General features: G+C 36.6%; 1 protein-coding gene across 1 annotated transcript in view; it reads left to right on the top strand.

Annotated features, from left to right (window-relative positions):
• The window catches only part of PIK3R1 (phosphoinositide-3-kinase regulatory subunit 1), a 60,571-nt gene that overhangs the window by 14,947 nt on the left and 19,090 nt on the right, over positions 1-26,534 (top strand). The window contains exons 3-7 of the mRNA XM_056513815.1: positions 18,723-18,815; positions 20,139-20,213; positions 23,035-23,166; positions 24,049-24,250; positions 24,446-24,525. Of these exons, the coding sequence (XP_056369790.1) occupies positions 18,723-18,815; positions 20,139-20,213; positions 23,035-23,166; positions 24,049-24,250; positions 24,446-24,525 (582 nt within the window). The remainder of the gene's footprint in view (positions 1-18,722; positions 18,816-20,138; positions 20,214-23,034; positions 23,167-24,048; positions 24,251-24,445; positions 24,526-26,534) is intronic.

The following is a 26,534-nucleotide window of genomic DNA, read 5'->3' as shown; positions in this document are numbered from 1 at the left end:
TTTTTTTTTCTTTACTTCAAGGATTTGTTCATACAAATCAAGAAGCCATAGGTTACTATTCTACTTTCCCTTAAATTGTTGGAAAAAACTCATCTCGACTTCAGAAGAAACAGGATCAGACCTAGTCTAGATTTAGCAGCATTGGGAAAAATCCCATAAGTTCTTACTGTTAGTTCTTTAGGCAAAATTCCCAATGTCTTTAGGGTTTGGAGCACAAATCTTAGCTCTTTTTGGGAAAGATTCCAGTATACCAGAATCATAGGATATGAATGTGCATGAAATACTACACCATAAATGCTGATGTAGACAACAGAGTCTGACTTTCATAAATTTTGAATGCAAGTAAGGGAAACTCTTGTTGTGAACATCTCTTCTGAAGTCCTGGGCTAATGCAGGACGTGTAATTTCACCCTGTTATTCCTGTTTTGAATTCATAACTTCTAGATGAATTTAAAGCTTGTTGCTAATTAGTCCAAACTGCTCCCTTTAGTACATACTTAATGTGGATTACTTAACCTTTTATCCCTTTAATGTCCATTACATGGTAAAAATTGTGAATTCAGTAGTAAAGTGTTTTCACTTGGGAAACTATAAGTATTTAATTGTATTTGGTGATGACAGTATAGAAATTACTTTCACCAAGTTATTTTCTTTCAATATATTCAGAACTCTTCACTGATGCATGCTAAAAATTTGCTTTAGGCTGATAGATACTTCAGCAGGACTGATGTTTTCCTTACAGCTGTTTGGGTAACTAATGTGATGGTAACAGGGGTTTCTTATAATTGAGGAAGTGATATGGTGACAGTCTTATTTGTATATTCTGTTACTATAACAAATTATTATATTTAGAATAAATACAGAGTTTTATCACCTTGGTGTATGTGCATTAGACAATGAACTGCACACTACAGTAGGAGAATATTAAGGTTTCAAAACTGAATCTAAAACTTGTGTTTATACATGTAAGTACAACCATCTGATACAATTTTTTAGTGATGTAGTTGTCCCACCCTTTTTCCCACTTACTCTTGCTTTGTTTTTCCCAAGGTTTCACTGAACTAAAATTGCTTCATTCAGCTTGATCAGTTAATGGCCTTAAGTTACCTGTTCTTCCCAGCCTTCAGCCTTCTCTCTGGAAACAGGTTTTTTCATTGATACTTCTGCTCTTTCCAATGAGATGAGTAATTAGTGTTTCATAGGATTTCATAATGACAAATACTAAGTCGTCTTTAGGACACTGTCATGAGCAAAGGTGCTATCATGTTTCCTGCAAGGAATGAGGTCAATAAAACGAACAAAAAAACCCAAGCAAACAAACCATCCACTTTAAGATAATTTAAGGTTAATCTCTTTGTCATAGGACGGCCGTGTAGATTTCACTTTAAAATGGTGAACCTGAGGAGTAAGTCTTAAAGATTCTTAATATATAAGAACCTTAGCAGTTACATTTTCTTGAGATAACAAAAACCAGGAGCAGCAAATGCATTAGATTTGACTCTGTAAATCTTTATTTGTCCCAAGGAATGAGGATTGAGTACAGTTACTATGTACTGGATGTCCAAAGCAGTTCCTTGCAGAACAAATCTTCCTGGCGTACCTCTTCCTGCACCAGATGGAATCCAAATATAAGCATCAAAATCAAAAGAATTAACAGAATGTCAGTGCACAGATTCAACAAATATGATATCATAATTTGGTGTTCACTTACTTGTTTTGTGGTTTTGCAAAACCAGAGTTTCAAATTCTCAATGCTTTGTTGTACATGTAAAGCATGTTTTGTAGTAGAATGTTTCAGTGACACGTGTTTAAACACCTCTTACTTTACGTTTTTGTGGTGCATCTCTATTAGTTTTGAGGGTTTTTTTGTTGTATCATGATTCACAGTACAGGAATTTTTGCAAATAGTGACGTTACGTAGTGAATTACCATACTTGGAACTTGATTTTTGTTTTTCAAATACTAATCCATACCTAGCTTCCTTAGAAGATGCTTTTGCTCCCATCTTTATCTTGCCATGTAGTAAACTGCAATCTTACTTAATCAAGAGTATTCAGTTTCATCCTAGTATGACAAAGTTCAAAGTTTTTCCTGGGTTTCACTGTTGCTAGCATCATATATTAGATTCTTCTTTCAGGAAACACTAGTTTAGAAAGTGGAAGTCAAGACATCAAGTGTGGATGATACATGAGTAATGAGGGAGGTATGAAAAATATTCTTGACACCTGGAATGGTTAATCACTAATTTTCCAGACACACTAGAAACGTGCAAAGAGTGTTCTGCCATGGAGGAGTCTGTGCTATCTTGCAGGAGACCTCTCTGCCAAATTGTAGAAATTAAAGGATATACCTACCCCATATGAAATTTTCTGCACAACCTTTTAGTTTTTAAGTTTTTTGTTTTTCTTATCTTTAGATGTTAATATAGAAATTGCAGGGTCATTGCATTTGAGTGTACAGAAAGACACAGAACTCTAGAAAACCATGGCATTTGATCTTTGAAACTATGTATGAATGCATGCTCCTGTGAAAGCCCCAGATTGCAAAAATCATTTGTAGTGGGCTAGAGAGGTATTTGACAGATTATGTGCAAGTACATACATGTGTGTTTCATTATTTGATTGCCTTAGGAGACTGGTGTTTAAGTTGGCAGATCTACTTTCTAAAAGCAAAGCTCTTTGGCTGGCAGGATTACAGTATGCCTGAAGGAGAGAGTCCAAATGCTGAGAGCAAAAGAGAGAATGTGTAATGTGCAGAAAGCATGGGGAAGTTATAAAGCCAGCAGGAAAAAATAGACTTGAATATGGTTCCAATTTGTTCTCTTGGGCTCAAGTTGATAGCCATGCAGCAGTAAAAGCATGAAATTCTCTTATTTCAGTATCAAGTTAATGTTCTGGAAAATAATGTGTTTTCTATCATGCAAAGTATTTTTTGGTTACCTATTTGCAGCTTGTCAGAAATCTTTAATCCATGCTTATTTTCAGACTCAATTTTTTTTAAAAGCACAGCTTGTTTTGGATGTTTACAGAGCACTGGACAGTGACATAAATGGCCACTATAATTGACTCTAAAACTTTGTTCTTGTCTTTATTAGCATGACTCAAGACTACACTATTACCTCCCAGTGTATGTTAAATTTCTCCATTTAATTTTGTGGTATGTAATTTGTAGCTATTCTGGTAAAAAAAAATAACCCCTCCGACCCAGTCTTTATACATAAAAGTTTAGCACAAAACTATCCTGCAGTGTTTTTGAATCAGCAGACAAACAAGTTGAGTATGTGCATCTAGAGAAATCTGCACCTGTGGCCTTGCACTTTCTTGAGGTCTTCCTTCTCAACCTGAGGCAACACAGATTAGCATTTTCACTTGGTCCTTTGAGTTGTTCACTCCTAGCTGAATCCCATTATAAAATAACCAGCCACCTTGTTCTTTCTCCTAAGACTTCTTGGTTTGAAAGCAAGGTTTAAAATGTGGGAAGCTGACAGGTGAAAAGCAGACTAATATACTGAAACAAGAAAAAGAGAAGCAGAAGGGCTGGCTCCCCTGAGAGATCAAGAAATATGCTGTTTGAAAAACCCAAACCACCAAAAAACAAAAATAAAAGGGAATTTCCCTTTAAATAAGGTGACAGTTTAGATGATTGCTCATACTGATATGTCTGAATTATTTTAGAGGCTACTAGTGGCACATTTACAAAGACTAGAATCCTTTGAGAAGTAGCAGGTCCTGCAATACATAGGTGCCTGTGGTGATAGCATAGCAGAGCTTAGGTGAGTTAGACCAGCTGTCTGCTGCATCTGCCATTTTTGAGGAGCTTTGTATTCTAAAATCCTCAGTAAAGTTCTCTGAAGTTGCCAGATCTGAGCTATTTAGGAGACAAGTTTTTCCAGCTTCATGCAGGCAGTTCATGTGAACTGTGCTTAAAAACAATGAGTTGTTTGCATTTTAGAAAAATCAGGTCAGTTTAAAAGTAATGTATTCCCCTTTTCCTGTTCTCAGCAGGGAACTGGTTCTCTTGGAATGATTTTCCATCTGGGAGTCAAATGAGATAACCTTTTTCCTTCTGGCATGGCTGACATTTAAATAAATAAGTAAATAAATAAATTTGAAAAGGCAAATTAAATGAGGAAAAGGTGTTCCCTTCTCCTAAGGTCAAATAAAGGTAACTGGTTCTTTCTTCTGGCAAGATGAGCAATGGATTCCTCTAGAGCACAATAACAAAAAGACCATAAATGTAAGACTTCCTTTCTTTCCTCTCTCTCTCTCTCTCTTCCCCCCCACGCCCCACTCTCTGCACCACCCCACACCCAGTAGGATAGCAGGAAAACAACCAGAATATACCTGGCATTTTGACAGAATAGTCAATTGTCAGTCCTTGCTGGCCAGTGTGGCCAGAAGGCTTGCTCCAGTCAGCCAGCAGCCTTTCAGCATCTCAAGCCAATTTCATAGTGAGTCATAAGTAGAAAGCCTTTATACATGTTTGATCACATCTTGTGCAATTCAGCAATGTATTTTTACTCCTTTATTGCATCCTATAAGCAATATTCAGGTCAACTGAGTGAATGTTACTTTAAGCTCTGTACCTATGTGAAAATTGAGATAAATATATTAGATAGGTAGTGCCACTATATATTCAGGTATAAATGGGTTAGAAGACCAGCTAACTTTCTTGACAGGATGGTGGAAAAAGTGATTTGGATGTTTTATGTGTGTGACCTCTCGAAGATCTGTACACTAGCAGCACTTAAAATTCAAGACATTAGTTTTTCTTGTCATTCTCATGTATAAACTTAGTAGTCCTCTAAGTTCAGAAATGGCATTGATTCTGTTACCCATGAATTTTTTACAAGGAAGTTGGAGAATGTCTAAAGCACATTCTGCTGTGCTGGAGTCAGTCAGTGAAGGGCAGCTGCTGAGTAGGAGAAGTGAAGAAATGAAGCAGTGGATCAGACTGCTTCTTGCTCATCTCTTGCATCTTTGTAGAGGACCTAAAAAGAGCTTCTGCCTTCCTCATTTATTCCATGAAAGAGCTGCTTTTATTTGATTCACCTGAGCTAAAGATCATAGGGAACATGTCAGTTCTTAACCAGATTTATGTTTTTTCTAGTTTGTCCTTCTGTAACTTATACCTTCCAAGATCATTTAAAAAATATTTCTTTCAGTTATTTCATCCTATTCTGCTCAGTCTCCCTCCTTTACAATACATTGCTGGTTTTCAAGAGAGACATTTTTTTTTTGTTTTAGACCACAAAACATTCTACTAACATTGTAGGGTTGCAAAAGTATTTCTTAGATTTGAAGTGTTTGGGTTTTCTTAGGCTTTGTCTCTTGCTTTTGGTCTCTTTGCATATGAATACTCTCACCAAAGGCTGAAATCTTCTTGCCTTCTTGCCCTGACTTTAGTTAATCTTTGGCTTGCAGATGGTGATGTAAAAACAGCCAGATTTTCATAAGCACCATCTTTGTTGTCATTTTCAATTTTCTACACACTTCCTATATGAATTATGAAATATGAATACACTTCCTACACTATATGAATTTCATAACACAGTGTGCTGGTCAGTACACAAATGAAAGTCTTTTGCCAGTTAGAGTTAGTTAACTGGTTGGGGCCCTGATGGCCTTGTAAAGGTTCATGAAATTAATTCATCACCTTAAGAGCAATGGTCCAAATTAAACCTACTTTAGCAGTGGACTGTGAACAAACAATGATTTATGAAGAGAGATCTTTAGGTTCATACATTAAGTGCATGTACTTGATATTGCATGGCATCCTTTTTGTTTAGGATCTTGGTAGTGTGAAATATATTGGAGTAAGAAAACAACACTGATATGCTATGCTATTGCTATTGCTATGAGACAAATCTCAAAAGGAATATTGTATGGGTCAAAAAATCTTATTACATGTAAGACTTAGAGTTTTCTTCTTCATCTGGATGGAGGGATTGCCTCTCTGTAGATTCAGTCCAGGATTCTCCTAATGTTGTTTCTCTATCTATGGCAGATCACTCCATGGTTTAATGGCTGTAAAGATTAACCCAGTTTTACTTTCTTATAAGACTGCTTTTCAGCATGGCTGTATTCTGTTGTTACAGCTATGGCTCTACGCTTTTTCTTTTTGCTTGTTTTTTTTTTTTTTTTTTTTTTTTTTTTTTTTTTTTTTTTTTTTTTTGTAGGGAAGGAAACATTTCATTTTATTTGGAACACATTAGTTTTTTGAATAAAAGTTGTGGTGCTGGAGAGCTCTTGCCATTGTTTGCATTTTTTTCTGGGTGACTGCTATATTGTCATTATTTTTAACTTTCTATGTACTTACAAATGTTTCCCATAATTCCCAAAAGATGAAGAGCAGTGTTGACTTTTATCTGTCAGCAGCTTCTGCCAGTTCTTTTATGTAAATCTTCCAGATCTAAACAACTTGACTTCTCAAGCATAGTAATATGCATTATCTTCTTCTTGCAGTTGTGAAGAGCTTATTCTTTCTTTCTAGATTTCTTGCCCATGGATAGTTTGACAGGGATTTGTTGGCATTCTTCTCCCATTAGCTGCTCTACAGCAAAAAGGTAACAAAACAAAGCATTCTTTCAGAGCAAAACAACATACTGCCCTGAATTTTTATGTATTATGATTACTGAATAAAAAGAGAATGCTTTAAATGTGCTTCTCAAGCAGAGGTACTATCACAAAACACTGATGGCCTTGAATAAGAAACTTTATGTTACTGGAAGAAAGGGAACAGCAATAAGGAACAAGGATCCTTCAGAGATGGAACAGGTCATTCTCAATAGTCTTCCAGCAGCTATGGTCTCACAGTGAAGGTTCATCCACAGTCCTGTCTTGGTTACAAAGCGCAGATGCTGCTGCATCACCATTTATATGTGGAAAGGGAATTAATGTTAGTAATCCTTGTAGAATAGCACCAGACTACTCAGAAGAAAATGCATGTCACTACTTTTTAAATTAAAATGGTTTCAGCACATGAACTTGCTCTCTCTATGAAGTTTTATTTGATAGAGGTCACTGAAATCATCTCACAATGACTTTCCACTGGTTGGGCAGAACCAAAATTTTCAAGTGCCTCTTGAGATCAACGTCAGCATTCCTTCCCTTAAAAGATATACAACTGCCTCTTTCCTATGTGTCAAATGTTTCCAGAATAAACCAAATAGGTATTTCCTCTCCCACTTGCTAAGAAGAACTCAAGAACAAATTGTGGGCCAAAGTACTTTTACATGAGAAGCCATTCTGAGATGAGATGATAGAAAATTCAGGTTTGAAGAGGAAAATAAACAGGAGACTATAAGCTACTGCATGACCATGTGTCCTTTACAGTCTAGATAGTATTCCAGGTACTAAATTGCTCAATTCTTCAGCTGAGTTTTACCCCTTGAGAGTTCTGTCTGACAGAGCACTCTATCCCTTGTGCACTGAAATGGGCAGTGTAATTTCACGGGGAAAATCCTATGTCTTTAAGTGAAAAGAGACGAAAGCATGAACTGTAATTGCACATGCAGCCTTACTTCTTTTTTGAGTGCTTGACCTTAGTGGTGGTCTTGATGCTCTTACAATATAGTTTCGTTAATTTGTCTGTGTAGTATAGCAGGCATCAGAGGGAGCTTTTCTGCTCATTCCATATAGAGTGACAGTACCAAAAGTACCACATAAATATATTAACTTGCATCTAATCATTTGACAATAAATTATATTTTTAGTGATTTTTCACTCTTGCTTTATTTTAAAAAAAAATAAGTCTAGAGTGCAGAAGTTAATAGAAATCATAGCATAAATATCCTTGGGAATGATGAGGTAGTTTGTGGAAAGGCAGCTGGCAACAATTCTAAGGGAATGCTTAGTTAATCATAATACAGTAAGAGAGGTTTTGTTTAGAGAACTATCAAAATTTTATTTAATAAGGACTTCTATGTACCAGTACGAAAATCTGGATGTTTAATAGCAATAGTAACACTGAAGCACCAGGAACTTGATAAGTAAGTCACAAGATGCAGCTGCCAGAGGAATGTGCTGTTTGTCCTCATGCCAGCACTATCCACACTACACTTGAACATTCAGTGTTCTATATTTCCCTTTTTGATAGTCTGTATGGTTTCATGCCAAACCACTGCCAGAAGCTAAAATTGTCATTTAGTGTCTCTGAGGAAAACTGAGCAGGCTGAGTTACTCAAATTCTTGCAGATCTCAGCTCTTTTCCAGTCCTGGAACAGCAATCCTGAAGGAAGAGGAGGGAATGTAACAAGCCTCATTTCATGAAAAAGTTCTTTACTTTATTGCTTCAGCTACTTGGTTGATCCTGTCCCATTCCTTCCTTTCTGTCATTTCTGCCATCATCTCCTTGCATGTGGTGATGCAGTAACTTGGTACCTAAATCACAGCTTACCTCTCATCTGCTAATATCTCCCTGACTGAAAACTGCTGGCAGGGAACCTGCAGATGTCAACAAGACATGAAAAACAGGTGTTGGCTTATTAAAATATTTTTTTCTCTGTCATTGGAATCATGCACTGAAATCCATGCTGGCTTGTTCTATTTAGAGACATTAACCTGTCCTTCCATTTAAAGTGATGGTAGGGAATGTGAGAACATTACTACTGCTGTGCTTCTGCATGTCACACAGGGCTTGGGGTGATCCCTGAGAGCAAAGGATAAGAAAGAATTACTTGCCAGTCTGCCACGCCTGAGAAAAGCATGGGAAGCCTCAAGCTGTGCCAATGCCCCAGACCACGTGAGGGAGGTGAGATGTGCCTCTCCTGGAAGCCAGCAGTGTCAAAGTCTCAGTGCAAACCTGCTTGGGTTTCAGCTTCAACTATATCTATCCTGACCCACGCGCTATTCTTCTCAGTTTTTTGAGTGCCCCCTCTACTTGCTTATTTCTTATTTTATTCTTTCTGTTTATCTCACAGGTCCTTTAAAGAAGAGTTGAATAAGCAGGTGGTTTTCCCATCTCTTCCTCGCTTTTTTGGGGAGAGACTTTCCTTTGCAAAACGGTGCATACATTATGTACAGACTGTATAATCCAGTGTACTTCATGCCAGAACATTTTACTTAGTTAATGTTTTTTTCCTCATATTTTGTTCATATTTTCTAATCATGCTAATAATAGTTATAAATAGTTGCGGCCATTAAATTCAATTCTGTTTGGAAAAAGAGTATTGCAAAAGCTTGCCCATAGAGGGAAGCAAAATACTATCTTAACTACAGGCTGCTTTTTAAAAATTATCCATGCTTCAGATGAAGCCAACAAAGAACATCTGTTGTCTTAATTATAGCTTCTATTTCTAAGAAGTATGTTCTGTAGCAGATGAGAAAAGTGTCTGACAGCTCATAATTCATAAAGTTATTGAGGTTTAATCTGATAGAATATTATGTACAGAATTCCTTCCCAGTACAGACATTATCACTTCCCTTTCAACTGATGATAGAAAGAGGGCTTTATGAAATATTAAATTAATAAGTGTGAAACATGGTTATCAGCTGCAATTGAAAGTATTAAACTGTTATAAAGGAAAATAATTCTCTACACTATGTTGCTTTGTGGTTTTGTTTTTCTGCTTATCTCTGCAACTAAACTTTCCTCAAGCCAGACATAATCTCTTTATTCTTTCTCTCCCTACTTTCATTTTACTTTGTATTAGAGAGATTCTTAGTTGATTAACACAGCAGCTCTAGGACAAGTATTCATTTTTGTGACAAGGAAGGGTAAAAAGTCCTGTATTTTTTTTTTTTCAGAGAATTGGTATCTTGTTAAGTAAGACATTCAATATCAAATCAGAGCTTTTTTCTGCCTAGTCCATTATGGATTATTTTCTTGTACTAATCTGCATTTACCGGGGCTTGTTCCACCCCTTTTCATATAGTTATCCCTTGTTCTTTTTAGTCCTGGCAGTGCAGCTGGCACAACTTCATAAACTGGGATGAAGAGAGGAATTAGTTCTCCTGGCCCCCCAAAATTCCCTGCATAGTCACCACGCACATGATACTTTGTCAACCAGAGCATTGCTTGCATGTGTACTGATAACCCTGGGAAGTATCTAGGTGAAATATTTCATTGGTTTCAGTTACAGCATTGATTTATGCAGGTAACTATGTCTTTTCAGTGTTCTATGTGTTACTAGGATAAAATGAAGTAATATTCAGTTTTTATTCTGACCCTCTTAGATTCAGTGTGTTGGCCCAGTCTTACTATAGATGTGTTTGTCCTTCTGAAATAAATGACTGCCTTATTCTGTTGTGTGCCACAATATTGTGACAAGTTTTGCACGTTCTTCTATAAAAGTCAGTTTGAGATCCCTTTTTCAAGTTTATAGCCTATGTTGTTAGTACCTACTTTACACAGAGGTATCTGAGATGTTGGCTTTGTTTGGCAGTAAACTGGGACTGAGAAGTCAGACCATGCTCGTGAGAACTGCTGTTGTCATCCTTTTGGAATAAGCCCCTTGGATTATTGTCACTTGGTGTTACTGCTGTAGGATCACTGCAGAACTATGAATGCTTTGCAAAGATATTTGAAGTTTGAAAATGCATTGCCAGAATACTGTTTTACCATGAGGGTTAAATGTTGCTATTGAGATGCCCTTCAAAGGCTTTAGTCAATTCTGCCTTATTCAGGTGTTCCACCACTGAAGACAGAGTAAAAAGAGGTATGACAGCAGATGCAATAAACTATTTTCTCAGTACAGATCTGTATTTCCTTCAGAAAATCTTCAGTGTTGTGTTAACAGGGAACATGTAAATCAAGTTACCACTTTCTCCCCCGGTTTATACCCAACACTTGTGGGCCAGTGAAGAAGCAGACTGTCCTGGGTACGTTATATTCAAGGATTATAAAATGGTAGTATTTTCATTCAGCTTTCCAGTTGTATCTCAGTAATTTAAAATCACCAGCAGGCAAAATTTCCTTATTTCTTTTCATCGGTCTGGGGTCATTCATATCACAATAAATCCTGAGTCTCAGACACTTTTTTTCCCTCCATATAAATGAAGTTCTTCTGAGCCCAAAGGCTCATAGTTTTGGTGGGCATGACCATTTCTTTTTCTAGTGCTGCAATACTCTTGACCCATCTTCAGTTCTCCTAAATCTAGTCTTCTCTACTGCCAAGGTTTCTGTGAAATTCTTAGTTTGCAACCTGCCTGACTGATGGCATCTCACAAAAGTAAGAGGCAAGTAATAGCTGGCAGACTTACCAAGCTGTCTATAATGATGTGTCAAATTAATGGAAGCTTGAATCTCTTTCATATTTTTCCATGAATGGTGCTGTGTTTTAAAATCTTTCTAATGAAACCAGTACTGGAGAAAGTGGTTGAGCCCTGAACTACTTTTCCTCCTGACACTTTAAATGGTTCTTTCAGCCTCTAGTAGCATGTAACTGTAGCCAAACTAAATCGTCTTAGTAGCGGTGAAGACAACAGTTGCAGCTGAATTTACTGTCTATTGCAGTCTTCTTTTTTATTTGAGACACACAGTAACATTGACTTTCTGTTCAATCTCACCTTTTTGTCTTTTATCTTTCACCAGTGAAAACCTTTTGCTAATGGCAGTTGGGCAGTTCTGAACATTGTTCTTTTGGTAAATACCGTTAGGTTATCTGAAAATGCAAATGTCAAGGCAAGGTTAAGCTCTTCAAATCTGAGAGTGAGTTTCTCTTTGGTATTTAATTGTAATAGCAATTGGTCTGACACTAAACCCAAGGCACAGATCTCTATGGAAAATTTCTCCAGAGTTAGAGTTTAGGGTATTTTTTTAGTCTTTCATACTGTTGTACTAAAACTTTTTGCAGGAACTCACTTATTTTTAAGACTGTTAAGAAACATGCAGTAGATTACAGAATTCCCTCTTACTAATAGTTGAGAGTTTTTTTATCAGTAAGGTTCCTTTCACTCTGATGTACTGTGAGGCTCATGTGGCCTTTTCTTCTCCAGCAGGTGCTGAGAGGACTTCAGGAGAGGAAACTTTAGGTTGTGCCTTCACCTGTGTAATGATGTACCTCCTAGTGCTTCCCACTTTTTCAGGGTCTGAGCTTGTGTTTCTGCAGGCATGGCTTTTGATGTGCTCCCAGCACAATCTCCTCTGCTGTCTCTGATATGGGAGTCACTAGCAGACAGTGTACCACTGCCTTGAAGGCCCTGCAGAACTGCCAAACTGCCCTCATTTCCAATGCATCTTCACGGGAATTCCAGATTGTATACTGATAAGCTGTTGGATTCAGACATTATGGATCCTTATTGAAATTCAGATTCTGTTTCAAGGAAGATGGGTGATAATAGTGGAACATCGTTTGAATTCCACTTCCCATATCTTGTGGAATACATAACTGCTGAAATAATAGTATTTCAGTCAAGAAAGTAAGCTCCTGTGTTTTCCAGAATTTTCAACTGCAGGCATGGGTGTTGAACTATGTAGGAAACCCCCTATGGTCCGCAGCTGGTAATGCATTACACTGATTGTGCTGCTGGTGGAAGTATTCTAGGTGCTTGAACAGCCATAATTTCTTTGCAGTTTGTTGGGTAATCTTGTTGGAGCATTATCACAGCTTGCTTGACCATGACCCTTACATTTGCATTTCTTCTCCTGCACTAATTATTATGCTTATGTTTAATATAGCTGTTAGTTTAACTGCTGGTAAAACCTTTCATGTCTGGAGTTATTGTATGACTTTCAAACAAGGACATGTGTAAAGCTGTAGGAAATCATTATGCTAGTGGATATAATTGCATGGGTAAAGAGTACATCTGCATGCACCATAAGTGTTATGATCATCTTAAGACTTGAACTCACAAATAGTAGACTTTAATATAGAGCTGTATTGTCATCAAAAGCAAAATGTGTGCACAAACTTTAATGTTATTTCTGGAAAAATAAGAACATTCATGGAGTAATCTTAACTCAAAGTTAAATTCAAGTAGAATTAATATATAGTTCCTGTAAATATTTAGAAATTAAATTCCCTTTCATGGTTTGTACATTTTAAGGAGTTTTATTATACATGATTTTCAATTACATTCTTCTTCTAGCAGTAATGAAAGATATGTCTCAGAAGCATCTGAAGCCAAATTGCAGCTTTAAATTTCCACTTGTCATTGCCAGGTACTAACTCTATATCTTTTTACTGAGAACCCTTCCAAAAGGTGCAGCTGTGTGCTGGTTTCATCTTGCACTTTGTAGCTGTGCTGGCAACCTTTGAATGTAAGGTATGCTCTCATCTCCCACACATTGCCATTGCCCTAGAGCTGTTCAGTCCTGTCTGTAAATGACAGAAGGAAGAGTTTTCATTTGGAGAGAACCTTTGATTTGTGGTTCATATCACTTGTTCTCACTGTGGCGAGGTCAAAATAGACCTAGTGGAAAATCCAGCTTTTATCAAGTATCATCAGAAGCTTCCTTACTATCTGGACACCCACTATCAGACCTAGAAAGGAGAAAGTTTTGAGAATCATTACATTCTGGAAATCCTGGGATTAAGGAGAAAAAAAAAAAAAAGAACTAAACAGAGGCATTTGGGTGAAAATACTGCTTTAAATGAAAAAACTGATGCAGGATTTTAGCAAAGGGATCTACAAAGTTGCTGAAATCATTTAGAGTGGATTTGGTTCTTCAAACATCTTTACTTCCCTACAGTGTTCTTCAAAGAAAAAGACAACTTTTAAATCAGGTACTAAATGCAGGTTGCATGTGGGGTTTTTTCCAGTTGTCTTTTACTAAAACTGACCCATCTAAAAAGTTTTCCTTGCCCACTGCAAGGAAAGGATCTTAGCTGGGTTTTCTCCTGGTACACCTAATCTAGAGTCAGTACTTCTTTAGTCATAACTTGTATTCTGGCTCTTGGAGCAAAAATTTTTTTTTTCCAGAAATAAGCTATAGGTTTCTTCAGTTTACCTTCTGAGATTTCCTCTCAGCATTTTGAAACTGAAGTGCACTGTTCCCAAATTTGGTTATCCTCTCTATAAATGTAGTAAAGTGGCTTCAGTTCTTTGAGTACTGTTAATTTTTTTTGTTTTGTTTTGTTTTTTCTGACTATGTGTGCCTTGTGAAGCCTTTTGTCTTTAACATAATTTTCTATTTAGTGCAGAATTTGGGAAATTTGAAGCAAAAGTCAGCATGATGTTATGTGTTAATTATATTGAAGGTAGTAGGAATGAGTAGGAAATCCTAGAACAGGTGGGAGGTTAAAAGATTTCAATTTGTTTATTCTATCTTTGACATCCTCATGAAATGAATGTTTTTATTCTACATTGCTGAGCATTGTAACTGTGCGACTTAGATGTTTTCTTCTGTAATTTCTGTTGCTGGTAACTGCAGGTTTTGGACCTGCCATTATGTGTCCTCTCCGTTGTTTGTGTCTTTTTGCTGTAGAGTGTAAAAGAGAAGTGAATACCTGAGTTTTCAGGCAAATACACAAGTATTTTACAGACTGTATATATATATATACATACATATATATATATATATATATATGTGTATATACTGGAACGGATTGTTGTTCACTTGACATGTCTCATGTCATATCTAAAACTTCAGCAATGCCTTTGACTATATAAGTTTCCAGCTTTGGAATGAAATGGGATAAAGAGGGGAAGAGACATCAGAAATCCTCTGAACTCCTAATGCATATTTTAGGCTAGTAGAGAAATTTTGGAAACTTTTCATTTTAAGCAATGTGGCGTTTTTTTTTGCATACACATTTTTTGTGGATATATTACTGGTTTTGTGTGTAAATATAAAGGGAAATAGCTTCCAAAAGGTTTCACTTTAAATAAAAATATTATTGATTGATGAATAATTTACAACAAATATATTTATAACAGATTACGATACAAACCTGGTTTCAAGCTAAAGTTCTGCTTAAAGTTGAGATGAAAAGCATAGAGCACCAGAAAGAGGCCCTTTCTGCTTAGGTAATTTAGATAAAGTCTATGCCATCCTAATGTCCCGTGGAGACAAAATGTTTTCTGTATTGTCTTGTCTTCACCTTGCAATGGACTTCTTCCCAAACTGACATCTTCCCCTGACCCTGGGTTTTCCTCTTCACTTTCCTTGGACTCCCTCCCTCATGTAGAAAGTCTACATCAGTGGAAAGTGGATTTATTTTTCTAAATACATCTTGTCAATAGGTATTTGTAGAGACCCAGAAAAGTTTTCCTAACTAAGAAATGTAACCCCTGTTCTGTGCCCTGAGTTAAGCCTGGGCCCTCTCCCTGTCCATTAACCTTTTAGTTACTCCCACCCTAATTCCCTGTTGGTTCTTTGTTTTAGCCCTTCCCTTGTAGCACCCCTGTGTCTTTTGATAATTGGTCCCTGATGCTCTCCCTGCCCTGCTGAGCCCATGTACTAAACCTAGACCCTCAGATGAATTTTCCTTTGTTCCCTGAACGCTGGACAATGCTGAGCAGTGGCTGAAATAAACATCTTTGTATAACCCTGCAAAGGCCTTTCCTGCTAATTTAACCCCAAGCAACACCTTAGATGCAACAGGTATTTGCTGATGTCTTGCCATCATTTCAGGGCATAATTTAGTTAATGGAAGAAAGCACTGTGCTGCCCAAGAGTCTGGATGTGCCATCCCTGAACTGGCAAGTTGTCACTTGATAACGTTCAACTGTCTGTCAGTTTTGACTTCCATCCTCTGTCTCCATTTATTCTTTGTCTCCTTCCTCTGTTTCAATTTAGACTGCTGACCATGGCTGCATGCTACCTCCATCTGGAATTAGGAGACAAGCATCTTTGTTCAGAGATGATGTAGTTTTTTTGGTGTTATGGAAGAGGAGAAATTTAACGTAACTAGCTCCCTAAGGGACCAGAAAGTTACCTTCATAGGTAAAAATATGTAAACCATGTTCTAAAAACCTGCTCTTCCTCAGCTACCATGCATGGGATTCATTTTAAGCCCTTAGCATTTTCTTGAGTCTATTAACATCTCATAATCTGAGTATTTTCATAGCATACCCTTTGATATTACTCTAATCTTTGATTTTATTATTTGATTTATTATTTCAATTTGCCCATATCATAAGATAGATGCATAGTTTGGGGTTGAAGAGAACTGTTTGATTTGAATATTGCAAATCTGTTGGTCTGTATTTCAGCATGCCTCAGCAGAGGCTGCCTAGAGTACAGCATTTCCCATTTGAGCCCATCTTGTGTTGATGAAGCAGATGTAAAAGAGATGCTCCAAATGGAATCTGAAAGTGATTTGAAGATGGAAGGAGTTGAAAAAGTCCATTTGCTCCCTGAGTAGCTTGTTCTGTATTAATACACCTATATAACATGCTTTTGTTGAATTTAGCTTTTAATTGGAGTGTTATACTAAGTAAACTATCTGACAGAATTTTGGGGTTTATTAAGTCTACTCATTGGCCTTTTTCAGCTCACAAAGATGACACTAAGGAAAGAACCTATCCTCTAAAAAGCTGTGTAGAGGATCCTGAGTTACAGTGCTGTCTGCTGTCTTCTGTTGCATTTCATGAGCCTAGTCTTAGGTTTTTCTTTATTTTGCCCAGGATTTATAATGAAACTAGCATGTAGGCATGTTACTTGTCCTTCCAGGGTGCAGATCACGTATTAGAGCTCTTTCGGTCTGTGGGAACTGCTCTTATTCTCCTCAAGTCATTGAAAAGCATCACCTGCCAGAGATCTGCATTGGCAACTCTTTTGAGACTCCTGAATGGTTATCTTCTGGCCCTCCTATGTTAAATTGTTATGCCTAACAGATGTTTTTCTAATGAATGGGTTAGAAAGTATTTCCATTATTAGGGCACCATAATTTTCCTTCTTTTTGCCAGTATGCTTCACTTCCATTATTACCATTGTCTTTCATTTCACTCCTCATCTCTTTACACTTCCAAACTTCTGTCTTTTCCTTGCTCTCTTACTGTTTTTTAAATTTCTGCTGGTTTTGACTAGGGTAATTTTCTTCATAGTAGCTGTCATGGGGCTGCATTTCAGATTCATGCTGGAAACAGTGCTAATATCACAGGGATGTTTTAATTATTGCTGAGCAGGGTTTATACAGTGTAAAGGCCTTTTCTGCTTCAGACCCCACCTCACAAGTGAGGAGACAGGGGGTGCCCAAGTAGTTGAGAGGGGGCACTGCCAGGAGAGCTGACCACAGCTGACATGGAGGTGGTTCAACACCACAGAGCTCAGCATTAAATCTGGGGAAAGAATAAGAAAGTGGGACATTAACAAAGTTATGGTGTTTAACTTCCTAAGTTAACATTACCCATTGACAAAAGCCTGCCCTTCTTGAGGTGGCTGAACATCTGCCTGTCCATGGGAAGTGCTGAATTAATACCACTGAATTGCACTGAATTATAGCACTGAATTGATTTTGCATTGCTTTTGTGTGTGGCTTTTGTGTTCCTTATTAAACTGTCTAAACCTCAATTCGCTAATTTTCTCACTTCTCCCTCTTACATCTGACTCTCACCCATTTACCACCAGAGGAGTGTGCCTGAGTAGTTGTGCAGGACTTAGTTGCTGGCTGGGATTAAACTGCAGCAAAATTGTTTGCATTTTTATGAAGTCATGTAATCCAAAATAGGGTGAATTACCAGCCAAAATTGTATGCTCTCTTTTCTTGGTTGATATATGTTATATTTTTTTGCAATCTCCAATTTTTTCTTTAAAAATTCTCTGTTAATGATTTTCTGGGGATTTTTTCTCCTTCTACTTAGTTATCATTTTGTTTCAGTCTTCTGAAAATAGGGGCGGAGGGTGTGCATATATGTATTTATACATATCCATACAGGCATCTTTGTGTATGTGTGTTCAAGAATTGCTCTCTGTTTGTCCATGATGAGTTAAATTGAGCAGAGATCACCATTGCTTTGGCAACTGGCAATTTTTACCTCAGTGATTAATCTTTGTTTATCAATCATAATCCATCAAACTATGCCAGATGTTTCTGGCAGTAGTTTAATATCTTTATATAAACATTCTTGTTTCCAAGTGTTAAACAGGACCATTCTAAAACTTTTTAATTATTCTTCTGGCAAAAATTATGTGTTTAGAAATAGATCTTTCCTCACAGAGCCAGAACATACTTTATAGAGTATGTTCTCTCCGTGAAGGAACTAGATTGCATGAAACTGACTTTGTGTAAAATCTGTGTGCAGTTTTGTTTGAATCTGTGAAGTGTCCCTTTCCAATTATACTGCTATTTATTCCTAGCCCATGTAGAAAAGAAAATTCTTGCTTCAAGTAAAATCGAAATGCACAGAAGTTACTAAGCTTGTGTATGAGTGTGAAATACTTGTTTCTACTGCTGTTAGTTTTCTGCTGCCTTTGTTAAGTCTGTTTTACCCAGGTGATCAGGCACTCCCAGACAATTATGTGTTTAACTCCTTCACTTGGTGCACAGCATATGTAAATATCTCAGACCAAAAGTTTTTTCTTTCCTTATTTGCATTGTATTTCTGCACAGTCATAGACTGTAAACTTTTATTGTGTTTTTTCTTCCTAGACAATATGGAGAGTGAATCTAGGACTGAGGTCTCTGAAAGAAAATTCTGTAAAAAAATGCAATTATCATAATTTTATTCCATTTTTTTTATTAAGTATGGAGTTTTCCCATATAGGCCTGACAATTGGGATGTTTGTTCTGTGATTAAAAATTAACTGGTTACGTTACACATCATGATCTTTATAAAAGTAATTGCATTCATCTGCAGCTTGGCTTATTTTTATTCTTTTTTTCTTTTTTTTTAAAGCTTTTTCACTTCCTGACCTTACAGAGCAGTTCACACCTCCTGATGTTGCTCCACCGATTCTTGTCAAGATAGTAGAGACAATTGAAAAGAAAGGTAGGCTGAAGAATGATCTGCCTAAGTTTTTTGTTGTTTAAGTGAACCAAGACTGCAGAATTGGATCCAGAGCTGGCATGTCCTCTTTCTAGAGCTGATAACACATCACATCCAAAACATCAAAAAAAACCTCCTTTAAGGTTTGTTGCACTGGTTTCTGCTCATTAGAGGCTATTTGGACTGTAAGAGCAAAACCAAAGCTTACCTCAAATGGCGTTTAATAATTCATATAAGTATTATTGGAAGGTAATGGAGAAGAGTTTGGGATCATTTTGCTTTTTCCACCCAATAAGCACCTTTAATTGCTTATGGAAATGCCAGCATAACATTGAGTTGGATGCACAGACACACAGGGAAAAAAGTAATGTTTTGCCCTGAAAAAAGGAAAGAATAAAATACAAAAAGTTTTCAAGTGCTGGTGTTATTCTTCAGGAGGCAATTATTTATTGCTGCTCTATAGTGAGCCAGTGTTGCTTTTATGTTATTTTGCCTTTGCCTGCTTTCCTGTGCTGATGTCTCTCCATCCTTTTGAGACTTTCCTCTTTCTTTTACAATGTCATACTTTTTTTGCCCTATTTCTATCTTTCTGGCACCTCCTCTGATGTTGCTTTCATAGTCCTGGTGAGATGAGAGGCAGCTCAGTACATTCTGCTCATTTAGGGGCCTTAAACTGGGGAACAAGAGCAAAATTGGTATTCTGATGAGAATTGTGCTGCTGTCCTTGGGGACATAGATTCTAACATGCTCCTCTCGTGCTTTAAAGGAGGGTAATCCTGCCCTGAAAGAGTAGGAGCTTGCTGATACCAATGTGAAGGGCCAATATTTAGCACCAGTTTGTATAAGGAGCTGCTGCTTTCAGGAGACACTGCTGATAATGTTAAATCATCAGTGCTCTGCATCTCTGTATATGGTCTCTTTCCTTGTGTCTTCTCTGTTTTCACTGATGTAGGAAAGTTGTAAACAGTGTCTTTCACGTGAAGACACTTTATTGGTCTTTTTTCTAATAATGCAGATGAATTAGTAGACACATTATTTGATATGTACAGATATTTTCTCTGACACCAGTGTGAATCTGTTTCCCAGTGGGAATACTGGCATCTCTGATCTTCCTTGGCCATTTCTTTCTGCAGACACAGCAGTTTGAGTGCACAAAGAGGTGTCTTACAGCCTTAAATAACAATCACATTCTGTAGTGTGGTAGGTGAAAGAATGTTGCTAATTTATACTGTAAGTACATATTGAAGAAAACAGAAATATGTGGCATCAGGGCAACAGTCACTGAAATATTAATGTTGTCCTGAATGTGTCCCATTGATTTTGAAGGTCTGGAGTATTCAACTTTGTATGGAGCACAAGGCTCAAGCAGCGCAGTGGAATTAAGACAAATTTTTGAATGTGGTAAGTACAGTTCTCTGCCTTAAAGCACTAGACAGATTTTGTGGTCAGACCACTCTGACTCATATGTGCTGGTTCCCAATAATATACTATTTAAAAGACATATATAAGTTAAAAAGTTTTCTTTTGCACTTCCTACGAAAAGTATTTTTCACTTTTACAAGTTGTCTTTCTTCATGGCTTTGCTGCACATTTTTTTCCAAGAGTATTTATTTTAAACTCTTGTCATCTCGCTTGTTCAAAGGCTGACAGTCTAACTGTACAGAGAAAAACAAAATGTTTTGTTCAGAATAAGGTAAAGATACATTGTTCCTGAAACCCTGCAGGTTATTATTTTGTAAACAAATGAACAGTTGTTCTTATATAGTTCTTGGGTGCATTTTTTTGGTCCAGTAAGTGGGATGTCAATAGCAGCCAGCTATCTACCAGTTATAGAGTGATACTGATCTGGAAGAGACAATTGAATTAATGTTGTGGGCTGAGTCCTCAGACAGTAAAATGCAACTACACCACTAACACCACATACCCATTCAAGTTTCATTAAATATATTTCCTTTTCTTTTTTGGTATACTTAATTTCTTCTTCAGGCCAGAATATACTGGCATGGCAGCCCTGTTTAGGTATGAGAGTAGAAGAGTTTGACCACAACTTGGCGAGCTGGGGTGCAATGTGTGGTATGAGCTTTCACTTGCCTAAAAGAGTGAAAAAAAACCCAATGAAAATGTACAGTAGAAATTTAAAATGGTTGCATGTCTTGTTGAAAGCGAATTCACACAGTGATTTAGTCTCCTCATTTTTAATAATTGCAGACATAAACGAAGTTAATAAGAGTTGATACTCTGAGTTGTCTGTTTTTCGAAACAAAAAAGCATCCTGTCCTGTGCTGATTGTGGTAGGACTGAAGAAGTGTATGTGTACAAGCAGGGAAAGAAGATAGGCATGTGGTGCTAGCAACCTCATGATAGCAATCACATGTTTAGTGTTACATTTTTGTTTTTCAGCCCAGATAAACCCAGATTTTCTGTGGCACCAATATGATTGTATATCTTAATTTATCTGAATCCTTTCTTAAGTTTCTAAACTGAGCTATACTTTTATGAAAGGTTTATCTGTCTCTTGAAATTAAAAACTTGTGGTTTACATGTATTATTACTTAAAATGTGGTTAGGTTTGAGCAACAGAAATAGAACTTTTCCATTTAGTAACTATCTCTTTTGGACTTCTCTTTAAGATAGCATTAGGATCTTCCAGGACAGAACTGGTGCAGTGAGTATCCTGGTGCAGTGATAGAGACCGATCTCACTTCCTCTGCCTGCTCTCTTTGAATTAGCAGGATGCTAATTCAGAGGGCAAAGTCAGCTTTGGTCTCAGAGTTATGAACTTGCATTAGTGTGCTGTTCTGCTACTGGTCAAAATACTCTCCATTTTTTAATTGGATAACTGTCTGTCAGCATCAACACCATATAAAATAGACTCCAAAATCAAAGTTGGTTTACATCTTGTCAGGTCAGCAGATGGAAAAATTCAGGTCTATTTATGAATTGCATGCAGAGAGTTGCAGAGTAAGTATATTCTTACTCATGTGTTCATTATAGTAATTTGGGACATACTTCAGAGAAATGGTCAACACTGAAGAAGCATGAGTTAATGTGGCTTATGAAATAAAAAAATGAACAGCAAAACTAATAAAAGCTATTTCTTTTAGAATTTGTGGATTCTCTGACACATAATAGCTCTTGCAGAAATCATTCCCACACTGCAAGTTTTTTATATCATCTGAGATGTTCATTTTGCCTTTTCTCTCATGCAAGTTCTTTGGTGTCTGATAAGATTTGAGCTCATACTGCAAGCTTTTTGTTGGGGAAAACAAAGGAGGTGGAGGAGCATTAGGTTTCTTACTATCCCCTCTTGGCTGCCTTATTTCACAGTATTGGTAGACACACCATTTATCTGAGTCCTCTACTTCCCTTTTGCTTATGTTTAAACTGGACAAATGGATTCAACAGTTACTCTACCACGAACCTTGCTAGATAGAAGACTGATCAGCATTAATGCCTCTAAATTCTAGTACAAAATATGGATCTTTTCATATTCACTTAGGACTTTACTGTGCCAGAGCTCTAGGATGAACCCTAACCTTGCTTTCACTAACTAAGGAGTTCTGTATTTTCCCACTTTTATTTTTGCTGCCGATAATTCTTTGCTCCAACACTAGCAAGTAGTCCTTTATGTGACACTCCCAAACGTTATCCCAAGTCATAACTATCCTGGGAGGGTATCAAGTTTTACAAGATAAATCCCAACAGCTGCATAAAACACCAAGCACACAGTTCTGCACGTGTATATTTGTTTCAACTTACTTATATAAATATTTGCAGATGGATCCCGAGATGTTAATAAAACTTTCAGTCATAATAGAAGTAGCTCCCTGTAGAGAAGCTGCATTTGACTAAACTTTTGATTAGTACTTACTTCTTACACAAAATATTTACACATAAAACACAGACCTGTTAAAAATATTCTGGTGTTCCATAACATTGCCAAGATGCAGCAAGTCGCTACTGTTACTCTGAGTTCAGCCTTGAATTGTATGTGACAGAAGGCCACACACAGTTACGGAAACCATTTAGTTCTTCAGATGCCAAGGGGCTGGGCATGATGTTGAACTCTGTGTATGTCATCTCAAAGATTTTCTTGGTGTCTTACATTCTTATGAATTGTTCGCCGTGAACCAGATGTAAGTTAGCAATTTTGGCTTATTATGAGCTTGTATATTATTTCCACTTTCTGAAGTCTAAAAAGTGTGTTGCTCTTTCTCTTTAGATGCCTCCTCATTAGATTTAGAGACATTTGATGTTCACACTTTATCAGATGCTCTCAAGAGGTATATCCTGGACCTGCCAAATCCCATCATTCCAGCAGCTGTTTACAGTGACATGATTTCTGTAGCTCAAGGTATGATTATTGCATTATTTCCAATGTCAAACAAAAAGACTTTTATTAGAATTCTGAATATGTGGTGGTCCAGCTGTCACCCACAGAACAACAAAAATTCTACACAACCTGCAGCATCTCAGAGGCCATTTTGATGAAAGCTTTTTCAGTTCAGATCTAGACATTATTCTGCATTATTTGGTTACTTATTTGGGTAAATGTAATGTAAAATATAAGGTTTAACACAGTTCTCTTCATTTTAGTAACTAGAAATACTATAGAAGAACTGGGGGGAAAAAAATCAAGGACTTACCTGTATGCAGAAAGCTAATTTTTAACTTTTTATCAGTGCTGACAAAGTAAATGTATTAGAGGTCATGTAGTGCTGTGTTACATTGGGGTTGCAGATTATGAAGTGAGAAATACATGCATGTGAGATTCGTCATCTACAGTGGTCATTTCAAACAAGTACAGCTTACAGGCTTTCAGCACATGGGCCAAGTATTCTGTTATATATCTCAGGACAGGATATTGTTACTGGTAACCTTCAAAGTTAGAACAGCACCTGTGAGACTTATCTAGTGCATCTCAGAATTACCCAATCATGTGTGACGCTAAACACAAGACAGACTTCTACCAGTACACTCTGAACACATTGTGGTTTTTACCAAAATGCATATCTGTTTCCATTTGACTTTTAAATACTTATTCTTTACTCTTCTCTGAGCATTTCACTTCTTCTAAAAGAAGAAATAAATCTTTTGGCTCTAATGAAGGAGTGATTTTTTTTTTTTTTTTTTTTTTTTCCTGTAAAATTGGTGTTTCCAAAGGAGTCACGTATAGTTTCTTTTTCTTGAACATTCCTGTGCTGGTTTCAAGAACCATTTATCTGTTTGCTTGCAGAAGTGCAGAGCTCAGAGGAATATGCTCAGTTGCTGAAGAAACTGATCAGATCTCCAAATATACCTCCCCAGTATTGGCTCACACTCCAGTATTTGCTCAAACATTTCCTCAGAGTTTGTCAAGCCTCCAGCAAAAATCTCTTGAATGCAAGGTCTCTGGCTGAAATTTTCAGCCCTCTGCTTTTTAAATTCCAGATAGCAAGGTATGTGGGTCTTCTTTACTATATTTTGTACTATAAATATGAAATTATTATATACAAAGTAAGATTAATTAAATAATTTTCTAACCTTATTTCTGATGTGAGGGCATTGTAGTAAATTCTTCAAATTTTTTTAAATAATTTAAAATAAACTTTTGTATTTCTTCTAGTTCTCACTGCCTAATCCATCTCTTGCAGCTCTGATAATACAGAACACCACATAAAAATCCTAGAGGTTTTAATCACAAGTGAATGGAATGAGAGACAGCCTGTACCAGGTAAAAATAGTTTTAATTTAAAGTTATATGTTATCTTAAATATTAAAACTCAATTTAAGGACAGTAAATGCTTGTGTTTTTTCTATTTAAATCAAACTTAATGCAAAATTACACAGCTAAGCAGAACTTGTTTATATGCTTTATAATGGTGTGCAATGTTTGTTGTATAAGAAATAGTCTTTTTCATTAAAATCATTTCAATGCCAATAGTTTGTACAGCCTTAGGACTTTTGTTCTCTTTCAGTAAAGAGCAAATAGGATTTTCTGAGTTTTTTAAGACCTGTAAACCAATAGAATGCATTTCATGCAGTGGTTGGGGAGGCTTTCTTGAGGTTTTACTGAACTCTCAATTTACTTCCAGGCTAATTTTCTTAGATTTGCTATACCCTACGGAGACATTACTTACATACCTGTATTTTTTAATCTAGATATATAAAAAATTATTTATCAATATCCACAAATAATGTGAAAACTATTAAGAGCCCATCCAGGAACCTAGATCCTACTTTTATTGCTTCTGTAAGTTAATATCTAATTAAGTCAATAAATAGTAAAGCACACCTCTAATTTATGCAAAATCCCTGGGTTTGAATCAAGTATTTGGTAGAAGCAAGGCAGAGTTGCTAACGATGTGCAAAGGAAATTATTAATGCAGGGAACTTTACAATTAGCTAAAAGCAATTCCTTTCACAGCTTATTAATGGAGAATGTCCTAACAAAGGAAAGGGTGAACAAAACTTTGGACATCCAGTACCTTTCCCACCTCTGTAGTCAAAGCACAAAATAAAGTTCTTGGCATTAGGATTTGCAGGGCTACTTGAGATCCGAAGAGCTAGCACACAGCAGAAATGTGCTTTATTTCCTGTATTTCAGGTAGGCACATTGTATAATCCTCTTCAACAGCTAATGAAGTTTAATTTAAAATGGCTAAATTTTTTGGTCCTAATGCTCTGTTTGAAAGGCTTTTCTAATCTTGCCAGGTCTTTTAGCTAGGAAACTGTCCCTAACATTTTGTGTACATCTCTTTTCAGTATACTATTTAGTTTTGTTCGATTTTGGTGAAGTAGTTAAACTGGGGTTTCCATAACCACTGTGTATTTTATGCCTAATGCTTTGTAACATCTAGGAGAGTACAAACATACAGTATTTATACTATTTTACTAAGAATCAGCAAATAGCTGCTAATTGTTAAAAAATTATTTTCTTTGTCACTTGTTTCAAGCCTTAAAAAGCAAAACAGATTCTAATAGTCTAACACTAATAATACTTTTTATAGATGCACATTTGCAAATGCTTTGTAGTATGCAAAGATATATGTATTGAAGCAGTGGTTGGGAGGTTACAAAGGTAGGGTCAACAGTTTATTCAGTTTCAAAGTAAGAATTTTATAAGTTGAGTTTACGAGATCACTCAGTTACATATCTGCACAAGTTGCTTCATGTGAGGAAAGTATAAAAGTGAAAGGTGTTGACGTTAGAACTACTAATGAGGACTTGGAATTTAGTAATTTTGAGAGTGTCATTAGGGTGCTTGAAGAAATGCCATTGTATGCATCTGATTTATGTGATTTGACACTACATTGATCATTGTAATTGAACATCTGATTATTTTTAATATTACTTCTGCATTAATTAATATAGCATGATGCAATAGTTTACTTTGACAGTCCTACTAGGATTTTTCATGTGATCTGTTACAAAAATAGAACTCCTTCACTGTGCATTTCAAAGTCCATCATGAATAGTAAAATGCTTTTCAGTAGAACATTTGCACACGTACTAATATGCTGGAAAAACCTCTCAGAAACAAATTTTCAGGCTTTGTAGTGTATGGTTAGCTAGTCTCTGCCCTCAGGCCTGTAAAGAGTTTGAATCACTTTCAAAAATTGAATCTTAATAGAAAGTTCTGTGAGTTAGCAGGATTAGGCCATGAGTCCATTTCCACACCAATATCATTCAGTGACCTGAACATCTGATTTTTATTGTTTTTATTGTTTTTAGTGGTCTGTT

Source organism: Oenanthe melanoleuca, chromosome Z (genome assembly GCF_029582105.1).
Source record: "Oenanthe melanoleuca isolate GR-GAL-2019-014 chromosome Z, OMel1.0, whole genome shotgun sequence".
Classification (NCBI taxonomy): Eukaryota; Metazoa; Chordata; class Aves; order Passeriformes; family Muscicapidae; genus Oenanthe; species Oenanthe melanoleuca.
Note: the sequence above shows the minus strand (reverse complement) of the source record. Positions and strands in the feature narration are given on the sequence as shown.